This window comes from Trachemys scripta, chromosome 1 (genome assembly GCF_013100865.1).
Source record: "Trachemys scripta elegans isolate TJP31775 chromosome 1, CAS_Tse_1.0, whole genome shotgun sequence".
Lineage (NCBI taxonomy): Eukaryota > Metazoa > Chordata > Testudines > Emydidae > Trachemys > Trachemys scripta.
Genome location: NC_048298.1, coordinates 23,285,189 through 23,311,968, shown reverse-complemented (window position 1 = coordinate 23,311,968; position 26,780 = coordinate 23,285,189). Strand labels below are relative to the sequence as shown.

General features: G+C 41.8%; 1 protein-coding gene across 4 annotated transcripts in view; it reads left to right on the top strand.

The window, feature by feature from the left end:
• The window catches only part of RSBN1L (round spermatid basic protein 1 like), an 89,240-nt gene that overhangs the window by 51,027 nt on the left and 11,433 nt on the right, over positions 1 to 26,780 (top strand). For 3 of the 4 annotated variants that reach the window (XR_004645172.1, XM_034765911.1, XM_034765893.1), the window contains 3 exons: positions 12,504 to 12,641; positions 13,996 to 14,138; positions 15,304 to 15,471. Coding sequence is in view for 3 of the 4 variants with exons in the window: in XM_034765911.1 (XP_034621802.1) it covers positions 12,504 to 12,641; positions 13,996 to 14,138; positions 15,304 to 15,471 (449 nt within the window). In the remaining variant the exon portion in view is untranslated. The remainder of the gene's footprint in view (positions 1 to 12,503; positions 12,642 to 13,995; positions 14,139 to 15,303; positions 15,472 to 26,780) is intronic. The other variant, XM_034765902.1, reaches the window with a different exon arrangement.

Here is a 26,780-nt window from a genome sequence, read left to right as displayed (position 1 = left end):
CTTGTGGGTTGGGTAAACCATTAACTGTGTAGCATATTGACCAGCTATCAAATGAAGTGAAAGGGTGCAGTAGGAGGGTTACTCTGAAAAGTATAAGAGCTAGATGAGGGTGAGAGCCAAGATCTCCATGAAGACTAAGGGAGATGAGTTGTTACCGAGTCAGCTCTGCAGAGCTTAAAGAGGTGGCAGCGAAGACCTGACGCCTGCTGCACTCCTTACCCCACCACTTCCTGAACAGGGCCATTACAGCAGCCAGTTGTAAGTTTTAGGTGAGGAAGCAGGAAGTCCAGAAGATAGGCAGTAACAAGTGTAAGCGCATGGCTTATGCCGTTGTGCACTGAAATGCAAAGCTACATTCCTGCAACTCTTTGGTCTCCTAACACATTTTACACAAGTCGAACTAGAGTTCAAATAGAGGTCTGGATTTTCCAGAAGTACTTAATTCCAGTTCAGCTTCTGCATTAAATTGTGTCTGCAGCCTAAAGTAGTCTGTCTGCACCACTTTCCTCCTCCTTTTGTGTTTTGACTTCCTGGTTTTAAAGTTGAAATCTTAAAACAGAAAAATCCAGGATTTGAAAATATGAAGTTCTCACAGCAACATACTGGGGTTGGGTGTGATTTGTAAAGCACACTGATGTGCTGTGTTCTGACTGCCCTACGTTAGACCCAGGTGGCATGCTCTAAAAGGAACCTAGTTTGTGTTAATGAAGTCTTGTTTCACACAGACTGTTAATGCAATGTGGTACCCTTTTAAAGTGCACCAGCAGGATCTCCAATGTGCCAGTCTGGGTGCTTTACAAATCACACTCCTCTAGTGCTCTGCTGGCATCATGTAGACAAGCTCACTGTAGTTTAGGGCTTGAAAAATGTATCAAATGAATGCCAGAGGACTGAACCTGCTAAACTAAACCCAAAGTGTGGTTGTGACTTGCCCTAATGCAAAATTAGCTTATATCACCTATCCGCCCCCAATTTGGAAAAGGAAAGCACAAAAGTATTTAGTTTATTAAAATATACACTATGTGATTCACTTTAAAAATGCTTACAAATAAAGTCCACGTTGTCCAAAATGAACCTTGTAATTCTGTATTGAGCCCCCACAATAACGCTTTAGTGTTTCCCTGTTAGATACCAGTACAGTTTTACCAAATTAATTTGCTTTTTAAAGCCTGGGACTGTTCTGAAGTCTTTATTAAACTAATCAGACTGTGCTAAAAACACACTTGATTGGTACTACGCTGACCACAGAAATGGATGTTAGTGAAAAACTGACAATTTTGATTTCAACTATCCTGTCTGATGATTTTACTTCCACAATTTTACATCACTTCCATGCAGTAAACTCTGACACAACTTTCTTTAAAGCCAGATTTGGGGTAGACATTTGTATCTTCAATTTTAAATAGTAGACATTATGTCACTACTTCTGCTGGACTCTGCCTATGTCTTGTGAATTTGGATTCAGTCATGCAGACTATATAATGGAAAGATTCCCTAGCTGCTTTGAATATTTTCTTGATTTTTGTGCTTGTATGGTTCCAGTTCTCTGTTGAATTGTAACAAGCAAGATTTTCACTGGCACTGTGACAGTGGAGTGTCAGCCTGTGATCTGTCAAGTCTCTCAGAAACGGCCTTTCATTGTTTTTGTAAGCTGATTACCTTTGTGCTTAGTCCCTTAAACAGCATGCTATATTTTGATCAGTTACTATACTTGTACTCAGTGCAGATTTGAAATATAGGGTAATTTATAGCAAATGTAGATACATAATTCTGTTTAGGTTCTTGAGACTGCATTCATCATTATGGTATTTAAGAGTTCACAATATCGTCAGAAATTTAGGCATTAATCCTTCTTTTTCAATACCAACCATCATGTTAAATGAGGGAGATAGTGAAAATAATTTTTCAAAATTGCACAGTGTGTATGAAAACTGTTTGCTATCGCTACCTTCTCAATAAGGTTTCACTTTATTTTGTTGTCTGAGTAATTGACAAAGATCTTGTCATACTTTTATCTGCATTCTTGAATGACATCTTCAGCTACTTTGATCAGGACAAAATATTTTGCTGATTTCCTTTCTGACTAGAATAAATAAAATTAGGAAGGAATTCATTCTTCCCTTGTATGGATGCTTATAGCTGTTATCCAGTCATTTATCTTGTTTGACCAATTGTCTTTTAGTAATGTTGTTGATTCTTTTTAGTTTTGTTTATTTTAAGTTTTTCTCCACTACTTCACTTGCAATGACTAATAGTGGACCTATACATTTTTAAATCGGTCTGGAGGAGTATATCCAGGTTTAAGTGGTGCAGTCATTCCTTTAAATTTCTCCTCTTGTACTACACTGAAAGTGTAAAAATTCATGATTTTCTTATCTAGTTTCCTTTTTCTTTTTAATTTGGTTTTTATGGCATAATTGCCGATTGATCTTTGCTATTTGCTGGTCATTGTAAGCTAACAGAATTATGAACAGACCTGGTTGAAGAGTTCTTCTGGAAGATGTGGAATAGGGCCTTCTGTTATCAGTTTCATTTTGATGCCATTCAGTTACAGAAAACGTCTCACTCCGGTTCTCTTACATTTCACTAGACAACACTTTACTCAGTGGCACATGTGATCTTAAAAAAGAATCCAGATAAACTGATTTTCTTCATTTCTCGATGAACATGAATCCTTTATCTTGCTGCTTAACTCCTGACAATATTTGTTTATATTTTACTTGGAATGGCTATTGGTTTTCATTCCTTAAGTCCAGTCACTTGTTTTTTCAACTTTTGGATATATTGAGTCAGAAATTCATGCTGGTATTTGGTAATCATTCATTTGCAATATTGCTCAGTGTTGGGGCAGCCTGTTCTCCAAGAGGCGGTAGCTAGGTTGACAGAAGAGTTCCTCTATCAACTTAGCACTGTCTATATTAGAAAATTGGGTCTGCTTAACTATGCCGCTCAGGGGTGTGGATTTTTCACATCCGTGAGCCACATAGTTATGATGACCTAAATATCTGGTGTAGACCAGGACTTAGCTAGTACAGACATTCTGTTTCCAGCCTGCTGATCCATTTACTTCCCTAATCCTGTCTCCCAAGAAAAGAGGCCTCACACATGTCCAGTAACTCGTGTCAAGCCAGGGTTACATTCCACTGCTTTTGTTTTTCTTTTTAATATTAGCATTTGTTTTATTTGTATTTTTTTGTTTTGTTTTTTAAAGTGTATACTATTTAGCAACACATTTTGAAGATTATAGTAGTTGTAGTTATTTGAATTACTATTAATAGTATAGTAGTCTTTAAAGTACTATCCGGGGGTGCAAGCTCATCTCCTCTGGTATAGTCCAATAGGGTGTAATTTTACATTACAAGCTTGCTTTGTCTTCAAAGCATTTTTTTAATTTTAATTTTGCTTTTATTACATTTTAAAAATTGCTATAACTATTTAAAAATATGCCAGAAGTGGTCGTTTTTAGCCACCACACAATACTTTTTATTAGCATAGGCAGTTCTTACTTTACCAGTATCCCAGTGTCTCAACTGTACTGTCCATAGTCTAGAAATACAAATAAAATTGTCACTGTGTACGTGCAGTGTCATTTACAATTGATTATTTATAGACACATTCCATCAGGAAGGGCCCATTTCCTCCAGAATGGCTATGAACACTTCTAATGGGGTGGGGGGGGGGAAACAGTGGTGCTAATTGTCATCACCTGATCTCCCCTTTGCACAATTTGTTTTATTACTAAGGGTTTCCCTGGAAGTGACTGCACTGAGTTATACTACTATAACTGGGTTTCATTATTTAAACCAAGAATTCTCCTCTTTAACAATTTAATGTCCTCTTTAATGCTTTTACTTTAACATTGTCACATTCCTCAATCTTTAATTCCCTCTGAACTTTGCAGTGTTTATTTGTTCAAAAACTGTTTTGAAGTGATACATTTTACGGGGGAGGGATAGCTCAGTGGTTCAAGCATTGGCCTGCTAAACCCAGGGTTGTGAGTTGAATCCTTGAGGGGGCCAGTTAGGGATCTGGGGCAAAAATCAGTACTTGGTCCTGCTAGTGAAGGCAGGGGGCTGGACTTGATGATCTTTTGACGTCCCTTCCAGTTCTATGAGATAGGTATATCTCCATAGAAGCTAACTTTTTTAGTGGCTTTAAGGTGGTGTTTGGTTTTTTTTGGCATTTATTTTGCCTGCAGCGCTGTATTTACTAAATATAGTCCTTGAAGGGTGGCATACTTTTGCTTTGGTTTTGTGCAAAAAGACATTGGCTTTTTTGACCTTTTAGGATTTTTTTTTTTAATTTACCTTGTCCAGTTACTCATGTCAAGCCAGATCTACAGTCAGCAGCTTTCACATTTATTACAATTAGAATGAGGCATTAACCACTCAGTTAATACAACACTGGGTGAAGACAGAAGAATATGATGAGTTAGCCAGCTTTATATAGAACTATTATTGGATCCCTACTCACCTTCCAGAAATGTCTAGTTTCTGGCAACTAAGTCCATTTACACTTCACAACTTCACTTGTTCCCTTCAGTATCCAGTGACGGTTGATTCTGTCCTCTATCCACCCCTCTCTCCAAAAATCAGTTAACCTCTCCATCTGTTCTCCCTATCATCCACGCTTGTAACAATAACAACTTCCTTATTGTTTCCTCAGAATTTCTGATTGTTTTCCCTTTGTAGATTGAATCTTACATTCAACTTTTTCATTCAAGGATTAAAATGAATCCGGTATTAAACTTTCAAATGTTATGTTTCTGTAGATATTTAGTGGCATATATTCCCAATAAAGGAACATTTGCCAGATTTATTTATTTATTTTAATAAACCTTGACAAACTCTCCCGCATCATCTGTGTTGTCCACTATGCCCATTTACCCCTCTTTCAACCCAGTGCTTGAAAAATCTGTTCTCCCTGATGTGTGAGACTGTACCATTTAGTTAAAGCTGTGGATTACTTTGGGTACATCCTAAAAAAACTTTTGAGTCCACCTCCTTGCTTCTGACTTTAGTAGCATAAATTTTCGGTTTATATAAACATTTGGCGATTCAAAGGTCTCACTTAAGCCTCCACTCATTTGTCACTTAGTGATCAGCAGATGTTCTGAAGACTAAGTTCTTCCTACCGGTCTGGAACACACTTGTTAGGCAAGTCTAATTTATATAAAGGACGAGGTATTCAACTCTGCAGTATGGCTTATTTAGTTATATTTTATGGAATTGCTTCAGCTGGTTCTCTTCTGTTCTTTTTCTTATAAATCTGATAGTCTGTTAGATGTGAGTGAGTTGTGTATAATTAACTATTTTCTGCTCTTTTTTTCCCCTTTTTCTTGTTGCTCTGAATGCAGGATCATGGTAGATGATGCTCCATGAGGTGTCCCTCTTTGGCTACTTCGTGTTCTAATCCATCTGCTTTCTCATTTGTTTTGATGTGATCATGTTTTGTTTAATACCAGTAGGTCTTTCAATCCAGGATTTGGTTCCTCTTAAAGTTTGTGGTTCCGGTTCCCTACTTAACAGTGCTCCTCAGTCTTTGTCTTGTTCTGTGCCTAAGTATTGTTTGTTCATATAACATGCGGCAACATTGTGTGTGAGTTTGTGCATGTATGCAATAAAATTAAGCGTTCATGAATGCGATGTCTTTTTCTGGTTCCTTTTAAGTGTCATGCTAACCTTTTATGCCCCTTTGAATACTGTTCTTACTGGTTAGTCTGCTTTCATTATGAGTTTTTCTTATTTATTGTTTAATTATTGAGCTAATGAAGACTTTTTTCTCTTAGTGTTGATTCTTTAAATTATCTCCCCTTCAAAGTCCAGTACTTGTGACACCTCTACCCTGATATAACACTATCCTCGGGAGCCAAAAAATCTTACCGCGTTATACGTGAAACCGCGTTATATCGAACTTGCTTTGATCCACCGGAGTGCGCAGCCCTGCCTCCCGCCGGAGCGCTGCTTTACCATGTTATATCCGAATTCGTGTTATATCGGTCACATTATATCGGGGTCGAGGTGTATTTCCTTTCCTATGCATAACTTCTATAAAAGTATAGTCTGTCAATGCTTACCTATAAAGTAAAAACTAGAAACCTCATTAATACCTTCTGAATGTTAGTTGGAATTTGAATTGAATTGAATTTGAATAGGACCAATCCTGTTCAACTTATTCATAAGTGATCTGGAGAAAGGGGTTAAAAGTGAGGTAGCAAAGTTTGCAGATGATACTAAACTGCTCAAGATAGTTAAGAACAAAGCAGACTGTGAAACTTCAAAAAGATCTCACAAAACTAAGTGATTGGGCAACAAAATGGCAAATGAAATTTCATTTGGATAAATGTAAAGTAATGCACATTGGGAAAAATAATCCCAACTATACATACAATATGATGGGGGCTAATTAAGCTACAACTAATCAGGAAAAAGATCTTGGAGTCATCCGGGATAGGTCTCTGAAGACGTCCATGCAGTGTGCAGCGGAAGGCAAAAAAGCAAACAGGATGTTAGGAATCATTAAAAAGGGGATAGAAAATAAGACGGAGAATATCTTATTGCCCTTATATAAATCCATGGTATGCCCACATCTTGAATACTGCATACAGATGTGGTCTCCTCATCTCAAAATGGCATTAGAAAAGGTTCAGAGAAGGGCAACTAAAATGATTAGGGGTTTGGAACGGGTCCCATATGAGGCTAGGACTTTTCAGCTTGGAAAAGAGGAGACTAAGGGGGTAGATGATAGAGGTACATAAAATCATGAGTGATGTGAAGAAAGTGAATAAGGAAAAGTTATTTATTTGTTCCCATAAAATAAGAACTAGGGGCCACCAAATGAAATTAATGGGCAGCAGGTTTAAAACAAATAAAAGGAAGTTGTTCTTCACACAGCACACAGTCAACTTGTGGAATTCCTTGCCTGAGGAGGTTGTGAAGGATAGGACTATAACAGAGTTTAAAAGAGAACTGGATAAATTCATGGAGGTTAAATCCATTAATGGCTATTAGTCAGGATGAGTAAGGAATGGTGTCCCTAGCCTCTGTTTGTCAGAGGTTGGTGATGGATGGCAGGAGTGAGATCACTTGATCGTTACCTGTTAGATTCACTCTCTCTTGGCCACTGTCAGTAGACAGGATACTGGGCTGGATGGACCTTTGGTCTGACCCAGTACGGCCATTCTTATGTTCTTATGAATAAGTTATGCTTTTATGATAGAAAGCAGAGAGGAAAAGAGAATTATTGAAAACTATTGACTAAAATGTAAATCTTTAAAATATAAAAGTATAAATCTCTTTGGGAAGCTAATTTACTGGCGTCATCACTTCTAATTGCGTATTTTTGATTTGTAGGAAATGTATCAGTTAAAAAAAAAAACTTGTAACAAATAAACTCCCAACCAATCAGTCACCCAAACGTTCTGGATCTGAAAGCTTCTCCCTACTCAAGGTATCAAAGGTGCCACAGGACCCTCTGTTGCTTTCTACCCAAGGTAGAATCTCATGTTCTGGTTTCTATCTGCCCCAGTAGTGGGGTTTGTCTATATGGGGACACTCAGGAAGTTAATATAAATCAACTAAAGGTGTGACATTAATGCACATTGGTCAAAGTGCATTAAACCCCCTTGTGAATTCTGTCATTCAAGAGTAAAGTAGCCTTAGTTTGCTGTAGCTTAATTTTCCTTGGCGGAGGATTAAGCTACAGTGAACTAAGGGCTTGTCTGTACTTGAAATTTGTTGTGGATTAATTTATTTTTTGTTAAATGCCTTGCATCCTAAACGTTGTTTCTTGTTGTTACAAATCATCTAGCGTTTTAATGTGTATTGTTAAACCCACTTTGAAGATGGGTTCACTGAGATGCGGGAGGAGTTTACTTTCAGCAAAGTATGTGTGGGTGCATCTTCATCCCCAAAAAAATGGTTGCACATCTGCTAAGTCATCCTACTGGTATACCACACTTGACTGGCTATCTGCTCATCCTCTCTGTTTACTTGTGTGCCCGCCACTGCTCAAGGGACATCCTAACCAGCAGTCACCTCCCTGTTTTAAATGCTGGCACACAACCAGGTTCTGTCTTTCGTAATTCCAGCTGCTGTGGAGTTCACAAACCTCTGTCGTGCTCTTGATTATTGATCAGTCATCCTCATTCTTTACTGTGGTCCTGTGCTGAGATTGTGGACTTGATTGCCCTCTAGAGAGAGGCATGTGATCAGGCACATCTGAACACCAGTTGCTCAGCACAGGTGTGAAAGTGGCTATCCTGACAAATGCAAGATGGGAGCACAACTGTGACACTCTCCAGTGTTGCAGTAAGGCACATGTTCACCTATAGTGTTTGGTGACTCTTCAGACATCATCATTGATGTGAGACTCCATCATCATCATCATCAAGGCAAAGGAGCTCCAGCTGGAGTATAGAACTGCTAAGTACTATGGGACCTCAGGAAAAGCTAGCACAGTCTACTGGTACTATTAGGAGCTGGACCATATGTTTGCTAGAGATTGCACCACTCAGCCATAGCATGTTGTGGACTTTCTGATTGAGCCTCCAAACTAGGATCTCATTCATCTAGTGAACTCTAGGGCAGACACAGTTGCAGAGATTCAGGAGCATCTCAAATCACAGCTGGAGGATCAATCTAAACCACAGGCACAGATCCAAACTGTAGGGGACCAATTCTAGTGAGTGTGGAATGACATATTACAATAACACTAAGCCAGGAGGGTGAGGGGTTTGGATAACTTATTTCCAGGTACTGTAAAGGGTACCACAATGTTGATCTGTCTTCTCTCTGCCTCCTCTGTCTCACCCACACCTTCTAGTTAGTGATGGCTATACCAGAGACTGTACAAACTCTCCATGCCTTTTTTCTATGAACAAAAACACAAGTGCCGCTTAAGCTTGCCATGTACTGTTCCACACCCCCTTATGATGGTGTTTATTGGTGTCTCTCTTGCCTCCCCAACCACTTTTCTCTCACATAATGGCAGCACTGCCTAGTTGACCCATGAGACTATATGAAGAAAGGCATCTAATACAAAGAAGAAACAAAGTCATGGTACACAGTTTTGTGAATGCCCTCATTTTTAAGTGAATCAACCTTGCCCAAATCATGCTACAGACATTTTCATAGAGATTTTAAAACATTTAACTAAAAGGGACATGAATTATTTTGTTTCAGAATTCTGTTAATTTTTCAGTGCAGTTTATGCTGATCGTGGATGTTAGATATCAACTTAAGGCGTGAACAGTGATCTAATTTGGCAGGGAGATTGCAGAGTGATGCAACTATCTCTGCACTGCCCACAGAGCTTGTTTCCCTTCCGCTCCTGCACCAAATCTAGGGGAATTATCCTAGCAAACACCAGCACAGCATATCTTTCAAATTTGTTCAATACCTTCTTAAACAAATCCTTTTCTGTCTTTTGGGGATGTGTATCAGGGTAACCTCCTCCAAAGTAAGAACAGCCTGCAGAAGCACATGTTCAATTACTAGTCTGCCACTGCTCCCCCACACTCCCAAACCTACTGCTATTCTATCAGCAAGCTGCAGAGGAACACATTCAGTTATTAGCAAGCACTCCCTTTAGCAAGCAGTCATAGTCCACCTGGAATATACTATGCTGAATCCCAAATTGACAGAATAGATACCTCCCCTAGCTATCCTCTCACACCACAGGCTCAGGGGACCCTGTGAAAGGGGGAAGACTGCAAACGTCTTACCATCTCCAAGCTCACTGAGGACTGGGAAGAGCCTATGGGAAAGGAATTTCAAAATTAATGAAAAAGCAACATTTTATCTATGTTGGCATGGAGACTACAATTTGGACAATATTTTGTCCATTGTCCTCTCTTTCCCCATAGCACCCACGGGAACGGGGGGGTGAGTGGGTGGGAAGGTCAGAGAAATGGATAGCACATCAGACACAGGTGATGGAGAGGTAAAGAAACCTCCTGGAGCACATGGTCTTCAAACCTGAATCTGCACAGCTTTATGAATTTGAATATATTATTTTTACTGCTCACAATGTTCAATTTGGTGTATTCATTCCTTTTGAAATATTGAAAATGTATTTACATTCATGATTGAGTCTTGCATCATTCATTCAGATGTGCAGCATCATGGTCACAGTATCTACGCATGCACAATAAAAACATAAACCCCATCTACATTTCCAGCATTATAATACAACAATTCTCACAGTATCTTAAAAATGCAACAAGAAATGTGATATACACACCAAGTATGATTAAATCCTTGCACCAGTACACATACACAAGAAGACATATTCAGTAATGCTGATCAGTGCCTTATGCAAAAGTATATGCATTCTTTACAAATGGCACCTAAACTTGAAGTATGAACACAATGCATCTCTTGCTCTGTGCCCCAGAGTAGTTACATCCTTTTGTAGGGGCCTCCAGTCTGGCTGTTCAAAACATTTGCCAAGTCTGGCCACCTGTTGTTAAGCCAGGCAAGCAAAGGGTAAGCTGAGTCTCCCAGAATGAGTGATGGAATGGTATTGCCACCAAGGTACATTGATACTATTGATGCAAAAGTTCCACTGACCAGTGGAGAAAACATTCTAGACTTGAAGACCTGAAGATCCTGGTGTCCTGGAACTTCGTAGACCATCTCACATAAATACTTGTGAACTTTCCATGGTGATCAAACAGGCCTTGCAGCACCATGGGGGAAAGGGGAAAAACCTTTTCTGTTGATGGACTCTAAGGCCTGATACGGAGGGTTAAGAATAGGCATCTGGGACCTATCAGTGGCTCCAGTATAAGTTGGGAACCCCAACAATGCAAACCAATTAATTGCCTGTGCATTACCCAGTCTTAAGATACAGTGGGATAGAGCCGCCTTGATAACATTGCATACCTCTATTTCAACAGCCCAGATAGTTGATCTACCAACAACGAACTGGCTAGCTACTGGCTGGTTGTAGGTAGTAGGGTTGGCAAGTTTTCAGATGGTTATGGCCACAGTCCTCTCTATGCTGAGGGCAGTTCTTACATAGATATTCTGCTGCTGTAGCCCCTGTGCGAACTCTGCACAGCTTTCTAAGAAAGTGGCTTTTGACATCCTGACTGCTGCCACTCGTGTTCATACCCAATGTGCAGTGCTGTACTTTCCCACCAGTCAGTACTTGTTGGCCACGCTCCAAAGTGGTGCTCCACCAAGGGAAGCTGCTTCAGGAAAAGTTATGGAAGTGTCTGCTTGATTTCAGCTATCTCCTCCTCTGGTCGCCTTATCCCAGTTCTGAAGTCACTGCCCAACTTCAGATGTTAACAGCAGCTTGTTTATGTTCATCACAGTGTGGATTGTAGCGATCACAATGTGTGTTGCATGTTGCGTGACAGTGCTTTGAAAATGGCACTGGATGGCTCTAAAAATCCTAATGCGTGATAGGATGAATTGAGGAATCATGGGAATTTAATTTGACAGTAAACTCCAGAATTCCATTGCCTTCCAATAAGTATCTGAGTGCTCAGCATGAAAAATCCCAGAATGCATAGAGCACAGTGGCAGAGCAGTGGACCTGGGATGTCTGCCCAGAATGCTGGTTGCTGATTTCAAAAGTGCTGTGTGGGTGCAATGATATGAGGCAGAAGTACCTTAATCACAGGATACCAATGTAATGTGTATGCACTGCTTGTGAAACACTTGTTGCAGATCACATAACACAGATACACAAAATCCATGGTAAGTTTCAAGTGTAGACATGCCTTAGGTCACTTTACTCCTGAATGAGAAAATCCACCTGGGGGTTTAATGTGCTTTAACTTGCATACATTTGGCTGATTTGCCTTAACTTTCTTGACGGTCTCCATGTAGACATGGCCTTGGTCTCAGTTCTTTGCCCTTTTTCCAAGTTTTAAGATGGTTTGTTTCATCTTCTTACTTTCAATAGGTTCACCTCCTTTATACAGTTACTCTCTCTAGCTTTCCCCTGCTTCCTATTGATTTTACCTCTATTACCTGTTTCTGTCCTCCTGTTCTACTTTTTTGTAGGCCTCTTTCTAGCCAGCTGTCATGGAACCATAACTTCAACATTCCATCCCCTTTCTGTAAAAGGAACATCACTCAAAACATCTTGCTGCTTGTTTGGATATGCATAGTAATAAATATTTAACACCCTGTTAAATTCCACCTTAACCTGACATAACGGTGAATCTTGCAACTTGCCAGAAATATCTTCTATCTTTAATCTTTTGTATTTTAAATACGTGTTTTCAGATATAGTAAATGTGTTTTACATTCAAGCTACCTGCTACTTCAGCCAGTTGGTGTTTCAAAATAATGGTTTTATAATTGATAGTATATAATACAGTTGTTAATACTGTTTAATAAGGACTGTATACAGTATTAATGTTAGTCACATGTTTTAGAGAAGACAGTAAGACAGGATGTGCACATGGCATTGATTTGTAAACTTTTGTTGAGTCCTAATGAACTCAATGTAACTCGTAATTGACTTTCATATTCTTCTTTTAGGTAAAAAGAACATACTCCCATGGTACATATAGAGCTGGCCCAATGAGACAGATCAGCTTGGTTGGAGCAGTGGATGAGGAAGTGGGGGATTACTTTCCAGAGTTCCTTGATATGTTGGAAGATTCACCTTTCTTAAAAGTAAGGGGAAGATGGGAAAGGGGAAATATTCTTCCAAATACTCTATATCAGTGGTTTTCAACATGTGGTCCACAGACCCCTGGGGATCTGCTACGTCTAAAATTTTCAAAGGGGTCTGTACCTCCATTTGAAATTTTTTAGGGGTCCACAAATTAAAAAAGAGGTTGAAAACCACTGTTCTATATTAAAGTAAAAGAACTGTAATACTTATTATCTCACAGGTCTGGTTGAGCACCCATGTTGGCCATTCACCAGGCTCCTGTGAAGGCATTCAGCCATTGAGTCTCCAGGGTTTTTACGCCTCAGATCTGAACAGAGTCCAGTTGCTGTCCTTGGCACATACTCAGGGTGCAGATCTTCTCTCTGGCACCCACTCCTGAGAACTTTGACCATGTGGACCACTGCCCAGTCCCTGGAACCAGTGCTGGCTCTTCAGGCTTCCTCAGAATTTAAACACACCCTTTCCCTGAACTACACCTGAAGGTTTGGCCTTCTGGTTTCTCTCTTCAAGGGGACACATGTTTAATACACACAGACAAGATTGCACAAGATTTTGAACTACCACTGCTCTTTCTTTAATAATACAAGAAATATACATATCTATTTTTAAAACAAAACAAAACCCTACATGCATTCGTTGCCTCAGTTACCTGCCCCTTCCAGAGCATTCTTTGGGCTAGAGTCAGGGTTGTCTGGGGCCATCCAGAGTCCTTCTGTTTGCAATGCATGGCTTGGGTTCTGAACCATGGAGCTCTCTTGCACCTCCCCCTCCCCGCCCCCCAGCTTGCTTCCTGTGACCTTGTCCAGACTGTCCCCTTTCCTGACCAAACTTCCTGTTGGTCTCCCTCAGCCTTCCCCTTGTGAATCCTTTTTATCACCTTTCAGTCCCTTAATCGGGTGACTTCTGGATCGACCTCAACAGGTGATCATGGACCTCTTTGCCAAGTGACTTCATTGCCAGGCATTCTGTTTGCTGAGAAACCAGTTCTTCTAAGTGGAAGCCAATCTGTTACCTAGGATGCTTGTATTAGACTAGAGGACCATTTCGAGTTAATGACCCTCTATTGTCAGTCCTGTGCCACTACCCGTTGGAACTTCTGTCCAACATGGAGGTAGAGGGACAACAAAGAAGACTGCTTAGCCCCTGTATTCAGGATGGAGTTTTCATCTTGGTAAAGATAGATAGAGTTTGTAATCTCCTGAATTGTACAGACTGTTTCCTCAAGTCATCACACTTGCCTACATTCACTTATTTACCAGATGTTAACTTTTTTTCATTTTACCAAATAACCATTTTTTAAATGTATTTGAAAATAACTCACATCAAAATGTGGATTGTTATATTTCCCATTAGTGTACATTGCCGTGGGGGACACTCTCTAGTCTAAAATTAGAAAGTCGTAAAGATAGCGATGATGGTCCCATCATGTGGGTACGTCCAGGAGAACAGATGATCCCTGTGGCTGACATGCCAAAGTCACCTTTCAAAAGGAAAAGGTATGTTAAGATTCTTAGCTTGGTGAGTTATCGGGTTAGTTGTTTTAACCTATCCCTTTTCCACTCATCCCAATGGCTGTAGCTATATTATAGCATAATTCTTATGTTTATGTAGCTTTTTACCCAAAAGAAGAAACAAAATCACTTCTTAGTTTCTAAGTTCTTCAAGGAAGGAAATGTGTTTTTTGTAAGCATTTGTACACCACCTAGCATAATGATGTGCCAATCCTGATTGCAGCCTCTGGGCTTCTGTAATGAATACTAAAACAGTAATTTTACAAAGCAGGTCATCTTTTCTTCACTCTCCCTAAACTCCCTTGAGGTAACAGCATAAAGCAAAATGAAACGTGTTTTGGGGAAAAAGTGAAGAATGCTATATCTATATGAATACTGGAGGGGAAATTTTAAGTAGGCAGCACACGGTTACTCAAATTTGAATTTGACTAGGATACTGGTATTAACTCCCCTATTCTTAAGTGCTTATGGACCTTTAAGTGCCATTGGACCTTTAAAAACTACAAGTGACAAAGACTTCTGTCTCATCTGAGAGATGGGACCTCTAACAGTACAAAGTCACTATAACATCATATTGGGGTACTGATTTAGATAATGACTCAAAATGAAGAGTGCCACCTACAGAATCAAACATAACTTCTTTTAGCATGTAGATTTTCCTTGTGGATTTCCCATCCAAATATTTTCCAGGTGGGACTCCTAGTTTGTAGAATCTCAGATGTCCACCTAATGTGATATGGTCTCTCACTATCAGCTTTAGATTAGCAATTGAATGATCATAGAGGATCTGTTCCACCTCAGTGGTGTTTTCTCTTTTTACTCTAACATCTCTGACAAGTAGTCTTGCAAACCTTTTCCTTCCCAGTGATGAAATGTGGAACAGAGCTATAATACACAACACTCAAATTGTTCAGTAGAAATGTAGACAAATGAATGTGAATGCACATATGATTACTTTTAGCATTTCATAAATGTTCCCTAAATGACTTTTGTACTGCTAATCATCCTGTAATCTGTCCAAGATGTTCTTCTTCTAATATATGTGCGTGCTGAAGGAAGAAATGGATCCTGTTGAATGTAGAAAACTATAAACTTGAGTGGGGGGGAGTGTTAGATTTTTAGTTTTTGTTTTGTTTTGTTTTTTAAACAGAACTACCAATGAAATAAAAAACCTGCAATACCTACCTCGAACTAGTGAGCCCCGTGAAATGCTCTTTGAAGACAGGACACGAGCCCATGCAGATCACATAGGACAAGGTTTTGAACGACAGACTACAGCTGCTGTAGGAGTGTTAAAGGCTGTGCACTGTGGAGAGTGGTATGTGTCAATTGGTTTAGTCTTGTTAGACCTTTGAAAAATACTTGCGTGAATTTCCATTTATAGCTTCTAGAAGGATCATTAGCTAATATGTTAATCCAGTTACTAGTATGTTTTGGAAATAAGCCATAACTATTGAATAAACTATATTTTTTTTCTTTTGTCTTGAGGAGCTAGGTATGCTGGGTACATTCTAATGTAGATACAACTTTGCAGTCTGGTGGAAACTAGAGAAAGGCCTCCCGTCTCAATAACAGCTTCATAAATACAGTTGTTTAAATTGTTGCACTCAAACTTGTCTAGATTTTTGTTTTGATGTTTGTGAACCAGTACAGTAGTGGCTTGCCTACATTTTTATCTGAACTGCACATAGAATCTTCTGGGAACATTTTGCTCTGTCTTTGGATAAAAACAAACATCACAATTCTGATTCGAGGGAGTGGTGGTTGTTTTAAGCCTGGTGGAAGTTGCATGGCATTTCTTTAGTGTCCCAATAGTCTGAAACTCTCATATGTGATCCAGGGGATCAGCCCAGCTCAGCAGAATCCATTTTTGCTTCTTTTAACAGAAAGAGAAGAGTACATTTTAGCTGGGCTCTTTCACTGAGCTGGAAAAGTGATAATTTGGGGGATTTTTTTTGGTCCTCTTAACTTCTGTCTCTGAGACTGGCATGTGGTGCTGTAGTACATTACCTTCAGTAATTCCCACTCAGTTACATAGGTGCTGGAACTAGGGGTTCTGGGGGGTGCTGCTGCACCATCTGGCTTGAAGTGGTTTCCATTATATACATGGTTTACAGTTTGGTTCAATGGCTCTCAGCACCCCTACTATAAAAATTGTTCCAATGCCCCTGCTCAGTTATTGAGAACACGCACGCTTTTTATAGCTTGACTGGCATGGTTACGGAGACAAGAATTCTGATATTGCATCAGAGCCCAGACTTAATCCCTCTTTGAGTGAAATGGTGCAAATATGTGTAACAGTGCATGAACCAGAACTTGTCTGTAGGTCTGTAATAAAGAAATTCCCCATGGGAGGGAACTGGGTCATTCAAATGTGAACATTTTTTTTTTTTAAGCTTCAAGGCCTGTAGTCTAGTTCCTGCAAATTCAGGACCGTTCCACGTTTGACTTGGAAATGTTGGCACATTATTAACTCATTCATTGTTGTGGTAGTCTCCTTTATTGGTCACTTAGAAGTTGGCATTTAGTGAAGTTGGATTTCTGTGGTCAAAAGGTTGGATTTCACTTATGGCAAACTCTTATATCAGGCAGAATATGTGTACTTTCATATTCAAAGTTGAATGCAAAAAATTTTCTATCTTTCATTTTTTAGTTTTTGACCACTCTCTAAACTCTGAGTTTTGTTCTTTACATATTGTCAAAGGCAAACAGATAGAATAAATTATGGACCAATGTAATTTTCTATCGTCAGTCCTGGACCAGTTCCAAAAAAGCACTGCTTGGTTCAGGGATCAGTGATGATTGTTAGATGAAATAGCATCTGCACAATGAAAACTGATCATGAATATACTGTTGAAAAGTTTGGAATCTCCTCATTCCATTGGTATAAAACATGGATTTATAACCCTAGAAAGACAAAAGATTAGACCCAGGGGTCAGCAACCTTTCAGAAGTGGTGTGCCGAGTCTTCATTTATTCACTCTAATTTAAGGTTTCGTGTGCCAGTAATACATTTTAACATTTTTAAAAGGTCTCTTTCTATAAGTCTATAATATATAACTAAACTATTGTTGTATGTAAAGTAAATAAGGTTTTTAAAATGTTTAAGAAGCTTCATTTAAAATTAAAATGCAGAGCTCCCCGGACCGGTGGCCAGGACCCGGGCAGTGTGAGTGCCACTGAAAATCAGTAGGTTGCGTACCCCTGGATTAAACCATAAAATGTCATTCTATTATTTTTGTTTATTTTGTTCAGTTTAAACATTTTAGTGGTAGATAGTCATCTGCCAGAGCTAGAAACCCACTTTTTATACTGTCTGAACATTTTTAATATCAACATTAGCTTCCTGATATATGCAGTAGCCAGCTTTGAGGTGCTTGCTAATGATCAGATATCACAGCTGGAGTGAAATGCCTAGAAACAAGTGATTTTTAAAGCATAGTATCTTGTGGGCTGTGAAGTCTTAGGAACACTTTAGAATGACAGTACTTTTTTTTTTTTTTTTTTTTTTTTAATATAAGAGTTGTTGGCCAGCTTTAATCTATTAAAAAAAACTGCAACTGATGCAGAATTCAGCAGTGCCTTTATGAAGCAATGTTTCTTTCCTTGAGCCTATTAAACCTATGCTCCGCACTGTGCATCTGGTTTCCGGATTAATTTTAAGATGTTGATTTTTTTTTTTTTACCTATAAGCCCTAAAAGGCCTGGGATCTACCTGTGTAAGACCTTGCCTCTTTCCCTATAACATAATGCCTCAGTGGCAGGATTAGTGGAGGTACCTGAGCTGAAGCCCTTTGGGTTGATCTACATAGCATTTTGAAGTGTGTCTTCCAGACCAGGTCAATAGACTTGGGCTGGCAGGATTTGCTGGATAGACAGTGCTTTGAGTTACAGCTCTGTCTGGAACTTGGGCTCTGAAGCCCTCCTCCTCCCTACACTTCAGAGCCTGAATTGCAACTTCAAAGCACTATCTATATAGCGATTTTTTTGAGAGCACTAGTGTCAGTCCTGCTATTCCAAATCTGTTTGGGCTGGAGGCTTGCTCCAACAGTATGTGCAGACAGTACCCTTAGATAGTAGGGAGAGGGGTTACTGGCAGAGCATTTTGGAATTTGCTTCCTCCCTGGAGGAAGTATGAGTTTGTTAGACTTCAGGGTGTGCTGAAAGGCCCACCTTTTCTCCTTTGCCTGTGAAGAATTAAGTGTGGGGTAGAGCTAGGCAGTGGTGACGGGGGTTGTGTGTGGTGAGTTATTAATTTTAGTTATATTTGCTGTCACTATGTCTTTGAGTTGATTTGGGAATTTAGAATGTTTATTTTAGTGTATTTTTAAAAAACTGTCAAGGGCACCCAGAGCATTAGATGGATGCTCTTTTTTTGTTGTAGTTAAAAAATATTTATCTTGATTTATACAAATCATGCATAGGCAGTTGGTGATTGTGGAAGCAAAGAAAGTTTTAAAGGCATAGGACTAATGTTTGTTCTTACGATGACCTTTTGCCACCCCTTCTTCAAACGCACAAAAATACACATTTGGTGCAATTGAAAAAATCTACTTCATGTGGTCCAGGAAAACCACTCTGAAGTCATGGGATCATGAGATTTTGAATGTCCTGATGACAGCTTCTGCCATCTCATTACTATGCTTTTAAAAAATTGTGTCCCAAAGGGCAAAAATCTATGTGCACATAAATCTCAACTTGCATCTATCTGGCAAGGACAGGGGAATATGAACAGTAAAATACATAGTTATGCTAGTCCAAAGTACAAAATGATATGTAAATTGCATGAGTTTTTCTTTTTTTATTTAAACATATTGCAGCTTGCCTCTACCGCTTGGATGCATTATAATGCTATCTACAGCCATTTTTAGTAGAAATAATCTATTTTTTTAGGTGTACATGCTTATCCTCTATTCTGTAGTACAGCCAAGCTGGAATGTGAATGGAGAGAGAAAGAGGTCCTGCCCTGTAGAATACCTTTCAACTCAAGGGAAGTTATGCAGGGCAGAAAGCCAAGAGACCATGGGATCTAAAGTCATCCTTTCATCACTGACTACTGTAGTACTCCTAAAGGCATTTTTCACCAAAAAATTAAAAATTCTATGCACTATATTTTAAAATTCTGCAAGTTTTATTTGTCAATAAATAAATGTAGAGGCTCCAGCATGGCAGTGGGGAGCACAGGCCACTGGCTGCACAAAGGTGGGAGATCACCCTGAAGCTCCCCCACCCCCAGGACACGGACTCAGCGATGAGGCTGCACCCGACCCTGACACAGCACAAGGAAACACCCTGGGGCTCTGCCCCTCTGCACCAGGTGTGGGGCAGGCAAGCTCAACTAGGCAGGATCCAAGTGTGGAGGGGCTCAGTGTGGGGGGGATCCAGTTGTGGGGTGAGAGGGTTCTATGTGGGACAATCTGGGTGCAGGCAGCTCAGTGGGGGGTCTAGGTGTGGGAGGATCTGGATGCACAGAGGTCCGTTGCAGGGGTTCCAGGTGCAGGGGCAATGAGACTCTGCAGGGACTTCCAGGTGAAGGTGGTTGGGGCTCAGCGGGGGAGGAGGAGGTCTGGGTGCTGGGGTGGGGGGTCTGAGTGCAGCTAGTTGGGAGTCAGTGGCGTGGGGGTCTAGATGTAGGGGCTCAGGATGGTGCAGGGGATGAGGCATTAGGGCCATGGATTGAGTGCAGGGAGCTCAGTGGGGGTGCGGGGGGGGGGGTCCGGAGGCAGGGGTTCTGAGTGCAGGACGGCTCCAGATGCAGTCTCATATCCCTTCCCTCTGAGGGAGGCAAGTATCATTCCCCTCACGTTAACTGAGAGGTGGCACAATGTCACTTGAGGCAGAATTGGGAATGAAACCTTTATGTATACCAAGGCTCTCATCCTTTCAACCACATTACCTCAGAATGTGCTAAATCTATGTATTTGGACCCATTGCTCTTACCACTAAATAATTTTTTCTCTCCTAAGGGCAGGAATAAAACCTAGAAATCCTGACCCCCACTTTTCTAGTGCTGTGTAACATATAGTTATGTAACTGGAAAAATGTGCTGCACACCCAAACTAGTGGTCCACATATTGTAGGGGTCTCAAACTCAAATGACCGAGGGCCACATGAGGACTAGTGCATTGAACTGAGGGCCGCATCACTGACACCCCCTCTCGCTGCCTCTGGCCCCACCCCCACTCCACTCCTTCCATTAGGCCCCGCCCCTGCCCACCTCTTCCCACCCCTTCCCTGCCCCAATCCAACCCCTTCCCCAAAATCCACACCCCAACGCTGCCCCCAGGGGGCGCAGAAAGGGTGCAGGGTGCGACAGGGGCTCAGGGCAGGGAGTTGAGGTGCAGGTGGTGTGCAGGGTACGGCAGGGGGCTCAGGGCAGGGCGTTGGTGGGTGGGGTGCAAGAGGGTGAGGGGTGCGGCAGGTGGCTCAGGGCAGGGAGTGCAGGAGGGGTGCAGGATGCGGCAGGGGGCTCAGGGCAGGGAGTTGGGGTGCAGGAGGGGCCTGGGAAGTGGCAGGGGGCTCAGGGCAGGGGGTTGGGGTGCAGGAGGGGTGTGGGATGTGGCAGGAGACTCAGGGCAGGGGGTTGGGTGCAGGGGGCTCAAGGCAGGGGGTTGGGGTGCAGGAGGGGTGTGGGATGTGGCAGGGGGCTCAGGGCAGGGAGTTGGGGCGCAGGGTGCGAGCTCCGTGGTGGCGGCGGCGCGCATCGGGGCCAGGGCAGGCTCCCGTTCCAGGAAGCAGCTGGAACCTTGTCCCTGCAGCCCCTGGCGGAGGGGGAAGAGTGGGGAGCTCAGGGTTCCGTGCGTACGCTGCTCTTGCCTCTCCTCTAGGTACCTCACACGAAGCTCCCATTGGTTCCCTGTTCCCGGCCAATGGGAGCTGCGGCAGGCGGTACCTGGAAGGAGGCAATGCAGGAGCCCTCTGCCTCCTTCCCCTTCCCCCGGCCCGAAGTGGCGTGCTGGCAGCTACTTCAGACAGCGGTGTGGGGCTCGCAACTTCAGGGGGCAATCCCGCGGGTAGCAGAGGGGCGGGGGGGGGCCCACGGGGAGCTTGGCGGGCCACAAGCAAGAGCCCCGCAAGCCGTGTGTTTGAGACCCCTGACATAGAGGATAACACTTGTTCCTCTAGCTCAAGTAATAGTCTGTGCTCTGAATCTGAAGGACAAGAATTTGAACTCTTATGCTGACCCATGCGGCAGGGGGTCCTTACTAGAACTGGCTGGAAAACTGCCTTTTCCTCTTGAAAAATGTAAAGTGTAAAAAAAATTGGCATGAATTGGAAAGAAAGATCAAAAATTTTGAATTTTTTTCAGCAGGGGGAAAAAATGTTAATTTTGGGAGAACCAACATGGAAACTCTTTGTTTGCTCACTGGGCTACTGGCTCCTTTGGGCTGCCCAAGCAAGCCCACTATCCAGGGGATCTGGAGAGTCATGCCATGCTGGAGGAGTTCAGTGAGCTAAGCCACAAGACAGAGTGGACTGATTTAAATTATCAATTTTTGTGATAATTGAAATAACTAAACCTTAATTTAAATTATTGATTTTAATCATGTTTTGCATTTGTAGTTATTTTCCTAAAGAAAAATTCATTTTCTTTGGTTGGTATAATCATTAAACATGATGATTTGCAGCGTTTACAATACTACTTTTTGCTAAACCAAGGATTCACAGTGTCTATTTACATATATAACTGCTTAAATAAATCTCAACATACATTTATTAAGATTCTTAATTTTACATTTTTTGTTAGAAAATGGTGAATGACACATTTCTTGTTTACTAGATGATAATTTTTTACTCGTGATTTGTGTCAAGCTGCATTTGGATGAAATTGGAATTCAATTAAATGCACAGCATTTTAAAATCGTTTTTATTGGTTAAGTAAAATTGCCTTAATTTTTTTCTCATGTATCCAATACATTTAAGTTCATGAAAACATTTTGCATTTAAAACTGATTAATTAAATAAAGGAAATTTAACTCTAGCCAGTGAATTTTTCTGGATAGCATGTGCCAAATTTTCAAAGGTATATAGATGCCTAAAGTTGCCTGGGGGGAGGGATAGCTCAGTGGTTTGAGCATTGGCCTGCTAAACCCAGGGTTATGATTTCAATCCTTGAGGGGGCCACTTAGGGATCTGGGGCAAAATCAGTACTTGGTCCTGCTAGTGAAGGCAGGGGGCTGGACTCAATGACCTTTCAAGGTCCCTTCCAGTTCTAGGAGATGAGATATCTCCATTTATTTATTTATTTATTTTATTTTATTTTATTTTATTTTATTTAAACAGATGCAATTTTTAAAAGTGCCTAAGCAAGTTAGGAAGCTAACTCCCGGGTGGGGGTTGAAAATCACTCTAAGCACCTATTTATATCTGTAGGCACCTATATACCTTTTAAAGTCTGACTCTCGATCTTTCATGTTTTTAGAATTAGTAGGTATCCTCCTCTTCTTCATGTGTCTGCAGACATCTATTCCACTCGTGTGCACATGCCCAGCAAACCAAAGCCAGAGAACTTTGTTTAGCAGTACACATTGGGGTGGTGCTTGCACCCTTTGGCCCTTGTAGCCCTTCCCAAGACTATTTTAAGTCCAATGCCATATCGACCCCACTGAGTTCCTTCCTGGCTTGAGTTGGAGCATTCTGTGTGGTATTTACCTCTCACTTGTTGTGTTAACTCCGTTTTTTCTGGGGTTTTTTGTATAGTTAGTAGTAATACCCTTAGTGTTCAATTAGTTAGATTAATAGTTTTGTTTTTGCCTGGTGCAGTGCCTTCTCCAAGTTGCAAGAAGCATGTCTCGTGGGGTAGCCATACCCAATAATGGTCCCCATACTCATTGCTTATTGTGCCTGAGGAAGGGGCATGTTTAAATACTCCATATGCAAGTCGTTCACAAAGAGGACACGGTAACTAGAGACTTGCGCCTAAAGCAGCCCCTGATAGAGCAAGCCCACTACGTTTCCAGGATCAGATTGTCTGGCCTCTCCGAGGCCTTTGGTGCTGCTGAGGCTCTGACTCTTCTCCAAGGAGAAGAAGAGACTCTTTATCCTTCCTCTCATCACCTGAGAAAGAAGACTTAGAAAACTGACCATAGTCACGCTAAGGTTCGGGGAGATTCTTCATCCTTGTCTAAGTGGGGTGCTGGACACAACCAGGTTTCCTTGAGTACACAGGATAGAGCAGGGCACTTTACCCACTCTCCTGTGTCATGGTGAGATCGTTCCAGCACCGCATTGTCGACTCGGTGCCATTAGTAGAGCAGCTCTTGAATCTGTTACCAACAACATGGGTCTTGACACTGACCGTCCTGACTCCACAGGCTTTTCAAGCACCTGCAGATTTACTCTGCCTCTCTGTGCTAGACTTATCTGTGATACAGGAGTCTTCAGCCGTGGCGGTATCTTCTGTGATCCTTGGACCATCTGGGTTGGTTGCCTCAGAATACAGGCTGTTGCAAGTGTTGTCTCTGGCACCATTTAAAAATCAGGCTGAAGAGACAAGACTACTCTCCTTGTTGGCACTGAGGGAATTCTTGTATACTGATTCCATCTTCGACCCTCAGAAACAATGTTGGCTTTTCAGGTCTGATATGGGCTGGAGCTACGAATGCAGTACAGGCCTCTACTTTGATACTGATGTCTATTCTGGTATTGAGTGTTAGTGCCTTAATGACACTGCCAATATTCAAGGCACTGACTGCTCTGCCTTCTTCTGTGCCCATATACTGTGCCGATGAGTCAGTCGGGACATGTGATGGTTCCACCAGGCATGGCTCTTCCATTCCCTTTGGATTGTTTGGAGGGTTCCTTGCGTTCAAGTTCAGAGTCAGCTTCCACTTTTTTTTCATCCAGATACCAAGCTCAAAAGTCTTCAAGATCTTTGGGGGATCATCATTGGTACCAGGATCGGTACCATTCTTGCAATAGAGATAGGGGTTCATAGCCTAGTTCCTACTGGCTCCCAGTGCCATGTCTATTTCCTCCATGGCATTCATGCACTCATTCCAGGGCATGATCATCAAACCCTCTTTCTGTCTCACCTCCTGACTCAACTAGGCTGGAGATGCATACTTAGAGCTGGTCTACACTGGGGGGGGGGGCGCGGCGGGGGGATCAATCTAAGATATGCATGTTGAAGTATCTTAGATCGAATTACCTGGGGTCCACACGGCGCGGGATCGACGGCCACGGCTCCTCCGTCGACTGCGCTACCACCGCTCGCTCTGGTGGAGTTCCGGAGTCGACGGTGAGCACGTTCGGGGATCAATATATCGCGTCTTAACGAGACGCGATATATCGATCCCGGATAAATCGATTGCTACCTGCCAATACGGCGGGTAGTGAAGACATACCCTGAGATTGTGCTCTCTGAGCTGATTCATCTGAGCAGGAGTAAGCAGGATCGCAGCAGATTCCATTGGCCCCTGCTTTCCTCTTCATCTTGTTCATAGGTCAGTTCCGCTCTACCAGGTTCCTCCCCTCCTGTGCCTGAGGATTTTAAATCGTATCAGGATCTTCTAAGGTGAATGAATACAACTTTGGGCATTCAGGCACAGTTTTTTTCAGGACAATACCCATACATGAGTAGATATTCTCCAGTGTTTAGTTCCAGAGGGTAGTTCTTCCTATAAATGAAGCACTTTGGCATACTTAGTTTTCTTACTGCCCACAGCGAAGTGCGCTGACAAATGGTATTATGTCCCTATGCAGGGTTTTGAGTGCTGCTTCTCACATCCAGCTCTTAACTCTCTGGTTGTAATGGCTGTAAATGACAGATAGTGAAGGGAGATTTAAGTCAGTGCTGAAAGACACAGTCTAAAAGGTTGGATTTAATCGGAAGAAAAATTTATTCAACCTCACTTTATGAATGTTCATCAATAATTGGCAGGCACTATCAAAGTATGATTTGTAAATTGGGAGGCTATGTACAAATTTACAGATAAATTACCAGAATCTTCCAGAGACGAGCTTAATGTTTTCGTCGAGGAAGGTCGTTTAATCACTAAGACATCTCTACAGTCAGCACTAGATATCGCGGATGCCTCCAGTGTTATGGCCTCAGCTGTAATAATGAGAAGAGCTTTGTGGTTATGGAACTCTGACATAGCCCCTGAGGCCCAACAAAGCATGGAGGATTTACCAATTGATGGATTAGTTTTTGTTTTCAGAGAAAATTGGAGAGACATTACACCCTTAAACTACTTTAGGTTCATTGGGAGTGTATATCCCAGCGATAAAGATGTCACTCAGGGGTCAGCAACAATAGTAGCAACATTACCGACTACATTCCCAATGGTATTTCCAGCAGTTGGTTTATCGAGATAGGGAGCAGGACTTCTCCAGAAAGAGACGTAAGTCGCAAAGGAGAAGGCCTTCTCATTCTAATTTCAACCAACCAGACCATCCTCCATCAGCTTTGGGCAAGCAGTTAATTTGACTCTCCTAGTGAGGACATCATTCTAGGTGAGATCTTCTCGACCATATCTCCTCTGTTTGGGGACAGCCTCTCCTGCTTTTTCAGTGATTGGGAAGCAATAACTAATCACAAGTTGGTCCTATGCACTGTCCATACCTCTTTCCCACCCACCTATCTTGTGCCTCTTCAGGGGCAACTCTTGTGAGTCCCTGTTCATTCGGAAGCCATAGAGGAAGTTCCCCGTCAGCACTGAGGCTAGGGATTCTACTGCTACTTTTGATCCCCAAGCCCATGTCTTCCTGTACCTAGACGATTGGCTAATGGGGGGCAAATCAGAAGATCACGTCCTCCATCATGTCCAGCTCACGTTAGATCTGGGCTGATTTTGATTAAAGAAAAGTTGTTTAATTCCAACACAAAAAATCAAGTTCATTGGGCCCTACTAAACTCTACGAGTGTGAGGGCCTTTCTCCGAAGGGCATCTGAAGAAGTGGGTATTCACCCACGAAAGCTCATGCTCCAATACGTCTGTTAGTCTATAAGGTGCCACAGGACTCTTTGCTGCTTTTACAGATCCAGACTGTCACGGCTACCCCTTTGATACTCTCCTTCAAGAGCGATTCAGAACAGTTCATCACCTATCTCTACCTTCAATCTCACGCTTCAGCTACGGTCCATGTGTGCCTGAGGTTAGTAGGTAGGGTTGCCAACTTTGATTTCATCATATGATATAATCTAATTAAAGATTAATCTTTAATTCCTGGAGACTCCAGGACAATCCTGGGGGGTTGGCAAGTGTATTACTAGGCCATGTGGCTCCATGCAGTTACGTACTCCAGCATGCAAGATTGTGCCTTTGTCCTCTTCAATTTTGATTGAAGTTGCCTATCACCTGAATTGTCAGTCTTTGGACAGCCTTGTGTGAGTGCCACCAGCAACTCTGGAGACCCTGCAATGGTGGACAAATACAATCAATGTTTGTGAAGGTGTTCCCTTTGACCATCCTACTCAATAGGTTGGCAAGAACATCTGGAAACATTGAAACTTTGAGGTTTGTGGATAGAACAGGAAGCATCTCTTCATATAAACTCCTGGAGCTTCAAGCCATTTGCAATGCGTGCTATGCCTTTTGGATATAGATCAATGGCACAGTGGTTCATATCCTCACTGACAATACCACCGCAATATATTATGTGAACAAGCATGGAGAATCCCAC